This window comes from Nicotiana tomentosiformis, chromosome 5 (genome assembly GCF_000390325.3).
Source record: "Nicotiana tomentosiformis chromosome 5, ASM39032v3, whole genome shotgun sequence".
Lineage (NCBI taxonomy): Eukaryota > Viridiplantae > Streptophyta > Magnoliopsida > Solanales > Solanaceae > Nicotiana > Nicotiana tomentosiformis.
Window position 1 is genome coordinate 36,668,472 of NC_090816.1, and position 8,364 is coordinate 36,676,835.

The following is an 8,364-nucleotide window of genomic DNA, read 5'->3' on the forward strand; positions in this document are numbered from 1 at the left end:
TATTTTAAGATGTATTTTTAATGTATATTTCAAATATATTTTATATGTCAAGTGCCATTTTAATTCAGAATGTATTTTTTATGTATATTTATATGCCATCTTAATTAAATTTAAGATATATTTTTTATGTATATTTCACTTGTCTAAGTGTCATCTTTATTGAAGATGTATATTTTTTATATATTTTATATGTGTTAATTCAATGTATATTTTTATATATATATATTTTGTATATATTAACATATATTATTATCGAAGTAAGATCTTTATGTTAAGAAAGGAAGAAAGAAGAGAAAAACTTAAGAAAGATAATTAAAAAGAAAACGAATGGAATAAATTTAGAAAATATATTGGGTTCGGCAGAAAACAAAATTAAGAAGATGAAGAAAAAAAAGGAAAGCTAATAGATAAAGAGAAAAAAAAAATTATGATTTTTGTACAAAGAATTATTGACTTTACATTCAAATTGCTTATGTTTAGGGATTAATAATTAATATTCCTATTTTAATATTTCAACCAAGAGGTTGTGAGTTGGAGTCACCCCAGGGAGTTCTTGGAGGGAAGGATGCCGAGGGTCATTTGGAAACAGCCCATTAGTGGAGTCTAGGGAGGGTACAAACCTTACCCCTACCTTAGGGAGGTAGAGAAGTTGTTTCCGATAGACCATCGGCTCTAAAAATACTCGTCAAGCTTCTGCAATTAAGCTTGTTACCTTGAATAAAACCTTGGATATTGGCGGAGCCATTCAAATCCTTAACTCCTATTTTACGAAGTTGGTAATAACAAGCTAACATAGGGGCATAAGAAAAGAAAACATGGCAAACAATAACCAATCCCAAAACCTAGCATTGGAAAGAAAATGGGAAGATAAAGAGTAAAAGCAACAATAATAACACATCAAGATCAAAAAATAAATAAATAGATAGCAAAATATCTTTCAATGGCGAAATTTGAGTAAACTCTAAAACACAACAGAACAAATTCCAGGCTTGACTACAGCTCCAGACTTGAGGAACACTTTACATTTCAGATCAAACACTCCCCAATGTGATGGATAGGAGCAAAGAGAGTTCATGATTCCGCAGCAGCAGAATGCATACAGCAGAACCATTTTTTCTGAAAAGGAATGCATCCACAAAGTTATTATCTGGAATTTATGAATCTAATTCGAACTTACTAGTTGCTACCAGAGAGAAAAGATCATCAAATGGCAAAACTCTGTTTAATGTTAAACAGTACTCATAAAATATATCAATGCACAATCAACTCTATTTGCCTTCATAAACAGTTCCTCACATGACTGGAAGCATGTAAGTATAACGTGAACCTCCTACGTTGACGAATTAATGAACACAATCAATTCTTGGATAATTTGCTCAATGCTAAGGAGGGTTAATTGCACAATCGAAAGGACACCATGCTTCCATGTAAAGTCCTTTGATTCCTACGAATACAAGGGAATAGTTTCCTGTTTGCTCACGCATGAGAAATTCCCCGAACAAGTGCTTACATATGTGAACTTCTTGCTCTGTATGTGTGTGCACTGAGTATGTACGTAGATGCTATATGTATGTTGTGTATCCTAATTTTAAGTTCAATAGCTCAACAAAGTTACAATCTTAGTATCAATATCAATACTAGGATTCCGCATGGTTACGCAAAGGCACTCTTTTATAGAAGCAAACAGTTGTAAATGCATATGAAGCAATCATATAAAAATTACAAGATATACTCTTTGAGTCTTGGCAAATGTGAGTTCTTTACATTTTGCACACATAATGAATCATTTTGAGCTGCACCCTATCCTTTATTTTTTAACAATTTGCCTCCTAATGTGTGCACAATTTTTTGATGTGCACCAAACCTCCATTTGTTCAGGATTTACTCATTATACAACAACAATAACTTATGCCTCAGTCCTCACTTCTTTCTTTAAGCTCAACTCATATCATCGTCATACCAAAATAAAATAAAAGTGAAAGTAAAGAAAAAGTTCTCTCTCTATATATGTATAATAATAATAATAATAATAATAATAATAATAATATTAAAATTTTTCTAACAAGTCTAAAACCTATTCCCAACTAGTACGTATCACCTATATGGATCTTGATCTTCTGTTATGCCCTATCTTTAGCTAAGTCCAGTCATAAGCCCTATCTATATGGATTTCCTCCGTCTGATGAGCCTTTATTTAATTTACAATTCATTTGTGATACCATTTAAAGCCATTTTATAACTATGAAAGGAAACAATTCATTGTCAAGGGGCATAGGCATGTGTCCAGCAAAGGATAGGGTACTTATCCAGCTTCCATACAACAACAATTAGTGGTACCTTGATCTTATCATGGTAATCCAAGTGGTTAAATGAGCAAAAAAGTCACTTTTTTGGCTTGTTTCACAATACTGCCTTACCTTTGCCAAAGTTACACTGTGTTGACTTGCCATAAAAAGAATATATGGAATTGGATACAATTGAATGAACAAAAAGTGAATGAATAGCCAAAAAATGGCTTGAAAAATACTAAAAACTAACTAATGGATAGAGTCCTAGACACTGTAACTAAAAGAAATCAATTCTGATCAACAATAAAAGACACGGAAAAGAGCACATATTTAATTAACATAAATGATATAATAGGTCGGCTGAAAGAAGAAATAAAATTAGCAAAAACAACACTAAGAGACAAACTCGTAAGGCCAGAAAGTACTTAAGCAATTCCTCCTAGAAGTTCCTACGAAGGCCTTGAAATATATTATTCCAGTCCTGCCCCTTTCACAAATGATTTGTTTTATGATTTTGCAAAGAATAAGGCGCAAATCAAAAACAATAGATAAAGATGGAAATCTGAAAAAACAAACAGACATGATGCAAATTTCAAAAACAATGCACACATTATGAGACAAATAATGGACAAACAAAGGAGAGTGCAATTTTTTGTTAAGCAAATAATGCACACATTAGCGGTTCAAAATGCAAGAACCCTAAGAAATGCTTATCTTTTTTGTTTAAAAAATGATAATTTGTGTTGCTTTATGCACATAATTCACAAGGGAAATGATATGATATTTCACGTGCTAGTTAGGACATACAATAAGATTTAAAACACCATGTTTTCAAAAGATAATCTAATAGCACAACATATTAACATCTGTACAAACTTTGTGAAACAATTTCCTCAACCATCAAAGTTGAGGAATGAAAAAGTACTAAAGAAATGCATGTATAGCACACACTGCTAGCCAAAGACTTATAGAAGAGGCCCACAACTTACTGATTGAGGCTTTCCAAGAGTTGCTCCATGCTTATATGCAGGGTCATCCTTTGGTGGTGAGTTTGTATTGCCACCGCTTCTCTTCTCATTTCGAGCTTTGTTAAAGATGACTGTGAAACCCTCAGCAGAAGCTGGGTCATTGACATCCCACTCTCCAAATTTTGGAAGTGGGCGACCTTTATCCTATAGACATCAAAAGATTAACTATCAGAGTTGCAATTCTATGACCTATGTTAAAATAAAAAAGGCTGCAGAACAATTTACTTATGCAGAAATGTTAGTAATGCTAGATCAAATATCTTTTGCTAAGTAGAATTCCTAGATAAGAGGCCTACAGACACATCACTATATCAGATTATCATCAAGCCATCAACCAATAGATTAGCACCATGCAATTGTTTTAGCATAGCCAAAGAAGTCAGGTGAAGCATCAAACCAATACATGGAAAAGAGTAAGTGCTCATGTGACTGCACAAGCACATGCCAGGAGCAGGAAGAGGATCCATTTATCTCATGAATCTGTCAACAATAACCCCCCTCATCCCTGGCCAAAAAGGTTGAAACAAAAAGAGAATAGGAACTCATGGATCTTTACTCTTTTTTTTTTAGTTGTAAAATATATTTGGATCACCAAATGATTCTATTCTATAATTAATCGGCCAAGCATTAGCAGCTTGGGCACATATATAGATTCCCATTGTCCAAGACAAATTTAAAAAAAGACAATAAACCTTTAGCTAATGACAGATAATGAAGAAAATAAAATATAATCCACCATTAGATGATAGCTCAGTCAATGTAAAGAATCATAACAAGAAGAAAAATATTACAGAAAAATGAAAACAGTTCGGCACTAATTTAAGGGAGCGAAGAGGCTAAAATTGCCAATTTTATAGGTGACTCTTTCTCAAAAACTAATCAGAATGTAGCGGGGACTGTTTTATGCAGAAAATTTGGAACTCAAAGTTTCATTTAATAGATAGTTGATTGGAATCTTCATATCAGAAGTATATTTAGGGCGAAAAATATTCAAGAATGTGTATTACTCAGAAATGTCTTGCTAGTATGTGACAGCAAGCACTAAAGCAACTTGAAAAATATATTTATCTTAACAAGCAAACACAATTATTTCTCCTTATTTGCTTCCCCCCGCCCGCCTCCCTGGAACACAATGCAGAACTGAAATCTAATGCAATTTATTTTTGGATTCGTACAAGAGCATGAAAAAGAGGTTTTCTCTCTTATGCTTTCCGTCATGTTTCCGCAGCAAACTCCAAGTCTACTTATTTGTGTTTCCTATATGCTAGAATTATAAAATGCTGAATACTTATTACTCTTACTGTCTTATCACACAGAAATATAGACTCTAGAATGACTTTGATGCTAGAATAGTATAGTACTGCATGAATATCTGAATATTTTACTTAAAAGCTATATCTGACAGGACAGCCTACCCTTACTGGCGCAAAAATGGAAATTAAGTATATGAGGTAAGGAAAGTGAAAGATTTTAGGTAAGGAGTAGAAGCTCCAGTTTTACCGGATTCCCGAAGGAACTAGGTTAGTACTAGAAGTTCATGGCTTCGTTTGAGCTTCCAATAAGGAGGCTTTACCATATTTGCCAGCACAACTTCTCTTAATTAGAAATAATTACATCAACAGATAGTTTATATATTTTCAACTTCTAGTATCATCTCTCAGAAAGAAGTAGAAGTTGTTCTTTTTCAATCCTCAGACTTACAAATGCCTGTAAGGTCTTCATTGGAAAGCATATTTATTTTATACACACACACACACACACACATATATATATATATATAGCAGTAGCCAGTAATACAAGTTTCACATAGGCCAAGTACAAGAATATAGCATATATAACTTTCTGTACCTATATATATGTTAACAGAATTAACATGGAAAACCCAAGAGAAAACTTCATTAATGACTTAGAATATTTCACTACAAAAATAAATTTCAATTTCAATTTCAATTTATTTAACAGAAAAAAAAAGATCCAGGGGCAATAAAAAATCCAATAGAATCACCTTTAAAATTGCCTACCTTGTTCCTCATGATCCATAGAACATAAAATTAGAAAAACTTGAAAAGAAAATACATATAAACCCAAAATTTAGGAGAGATATAATTAGTCACTCTATCGCATTTACATGACACTATTACTATTTAGGACTCAAACATTTCTTTCTTTGAAATAATATTTTATTATACTAGCAAAAGATGATTTTTGTACTTTTATTTAATTTCTAAATGCATAATACAAAAGTATTTCAAAAGAAAATTAGAAAATCCACTTCTACTCCAGTATAATTTGTAAAAGGAGCAAAAAAGTTTCAGAAGCCTTCTCATTTTCTTTTTCCGTATAGCAGTCAAGCTAAAAATAATCAACAATTAATGGTGAAGAGTACATGATGATTGATGATGAGCTAATAAAAAGCTCAAAAAGGCTACTTTTACATTAAAGAACAATCAAACTAATAAACAGTAATATGTAATTAAGAAAAAAAAACCCATAAGCTTTCTTTTATTCTTCCTATCTACAGAGACCCAAAAGAACAGAGCAAAGTATCACCAGTTCACGGTGAAAAATCTACTTTTACCATAAAATAACAGCAATCAAGCAGGAAGATTAATATACATAAGTAAATATTTCATGTTAATATAGAGAGACCAAAAGAGAACAGGCAAATATCAACATTTTATGGTGTAAAATACTATTAGTAATATTTTTATTTTTTCATATGGTGAAAACTAATATCACTAGCAAACAATCTAAGCTCAAGAATGGCAAATTTTACCATAAAATAGGAACAATAAAACATGAAGAATTCACATACATAAGCATATATCTATGCTAATATAGAGAAAAGCTGAAAATCATAGCGCCATGAGTTTGAAGTATTTTATATATTTTTCAAAAATAAATATTTTTTTGGAAAAAATTAATTAGATAGAGAAAATAAGATTGTAACCGGAAAATAACGCAGAATCCTTCTCCTTTTTTTTTTTCCTGCTTTCTAAAAAGACCCAAAAAAAGGACAGGCAAAAATCAAACAAAATATAGCTAACAATCGAAACTCAAAAAAGGTTCTTTTTACCATAAAATAAGAACAATAAACATGAAGATTTCACATTTATAAGAATATGTTCAGGAAAATATAGAGAGTATAGAGAATCATACCGCCATGAGTTTTAAGGTTTTGGACAGAGAAAGAGAAAAAACACCCAGAGAAAATTCCTTCTTACAACTTTTGTTTTGTGAATTTTGTGATTGGATTTATTTGTTTATTACAGTAAGAGAAGGTATAATTTTCTCTTTTTTTCCCCCTCTCTGTCTCTCTCTGCAAATGAAATGGAAAACGTTCAGAGAGAGAAGGAGCCAAGGAGGTGAAGAGAGAGAGAGATGTACAGCTGGCTTTAAAGTGGGCCCCGTTTTCTGGTTTCGGCCCCCAGTCAAGTTTGAAACGTTTTTTCTTTTTCTCTAAAATTATTTTTTCATTTCCTGCGATAAAGAATATGAACAAAATTATTTTTTTCTAAATCAGTGTTTGACCATAAAATTTTTAATTTTCGCTTGAATATAAATTTTAAATTTTTTTAAAATTTTTAAAAACTCCAGAAAGTTATTTTTTAAAATTTTCACTCAGATCACTCACGAAAATTCAAAAACAACCCAAAATTATATTCATATTCAAACACAACTCTAATTTTTAAATACTATTTTCACTTGAAAAAAATTCACTGTCTTATTTTATTTTATAATTCTTATGTCCAAACGACCACTAGGTTTCTTTTTTGCTTATTGCAATTCAAATTATTGGTTTCAAAAATTGACTAATACTACCATTCTTCGGTCCTTGACGAATTAGCCTAATGAGTTTATTTAATGGTTAAGACATTACGATTCGATTACTTTGTTAATTATGCGTAAGAATATATCATCACTCAAAAATATCAATCATCATTCTTTTTACTCGAGAGTCGATCACTATAGTCTTTTTTTCTCCTACAAAAAAGTCAAGTACAGTAGTTAAGTTATAAAATAATGATATATGTTAATAGAGCTTCTAGCCCTTAAGAACTCTTTAAGTAGAAATGTCGGTAGAGCATATATGTGTGATGTGAATATCATTTTGGTCTCACATTACGCATGTCTTACTTTCTCACTTTGAAGAAAAAAGATATATCAACCCTATCTATAACGGTCCCGTTTGTTTCGATATTTTTTAGCTTTTATAATGAATAACTGTTATACACCTGTAACAATATTTGACGTTTAAATATGTTTTGGCTGTTATAGATAAAAATTATTCAAAAATCAATTATTTTTCCTTTTTAAATATTATATATAAAAGATAAGAAAATTATTCAAATTTAAAATCTCAAAAGATATGCATATTTCACTAGTTAAATATTGAATAAAGCTAATACATTATTAATAAATTTATAACTAAATGTATAAAGATTTAAACTCTAAGGCAGACATTTTAAAGCCACCAAGAAAAATAAATTCTTTCAATTTTAATGGAAAAACTTTGTAATTGTAGCTTGTTTTGTAGATTTATTCTCTTACTAGCGATATAACGCTTGAATTGGCGAAGATTCGTGTCCAAATTTTCAGCAAAAAGATATCCAATAACTTTCATTTGAAGACAATCTAAGGGATTAACAGTTAAATTTTCTATCTAAATATTTTTTGAAATTTATCCCATGGAAAAGATAATATGTGCAAATCTTCAAATCTTATATCTTATGCAATATAGAAACTTTGTTTAATGGAAATGATCGTGTGCATATTTTTAAAACTATTTTTTGTAATATTAATGATTCTATATGGCTATTATAGATGAGCAATTTTACAAAGAGCGTTCTGATATAAATATGGCCTTTGCTGTTATAGGTAAAAAGTTGTTATAGAGAGGTGAAATATAACTTAAAAAATCGGTTCTGAGAACCACTTGGCTTTTATAGTGAATGACTGTTATATAAAAATATTGTTATAGAGAGGTCTAACTGTACACATTATAAAATTCGATGGAAACCCACAAAAATCACATGAATTTTTATTAA

General features: G+C 30.8%; 1 protein-coding gene across 1 annotated transcript; it reads right to left on the reverse strand.

The window, feature by feature from the left end:
- Positions 1-897: 897 nt before the first annotated feature.
- On the reverse strand, positions 898-6,683 carry LOC104110530 (protein NOI4). The gene is made up of 3 exons (XM_009620052.4): positions 6,476-6,683; positions 3,278-3,460; positions 898-1,116 (listed from the first exon to the last, which is right to left on the reverse strand). The coding sequence occupies exons 1-3, from the start codon at positions 6,479-6,481 to the stop codon at positions 1,072-1,074; spliced, it is 234 nt and encodes a 77-aa protein (XP_009618347.1). The 5' UTR covers positions 6,482-6,683; the 3' UTR covers positions 898-1,071.
- Between the last annotated feature and the right edge of the window lie 1,681 nt (positions 6,684-8,364).

Excerpts from the sequence above, each read along its gene's own strand:
- LOC104110530 (XM_009620052.4), bottom strand. Across the intron at positions 1,117-3,277 it reads CTCTTGGAAAGCCTCAATCA|AAAAAATGGTTCTGCTGTAT; the intron begins GTAAGTTGTGGG and ends ATTCCTTTTCAG.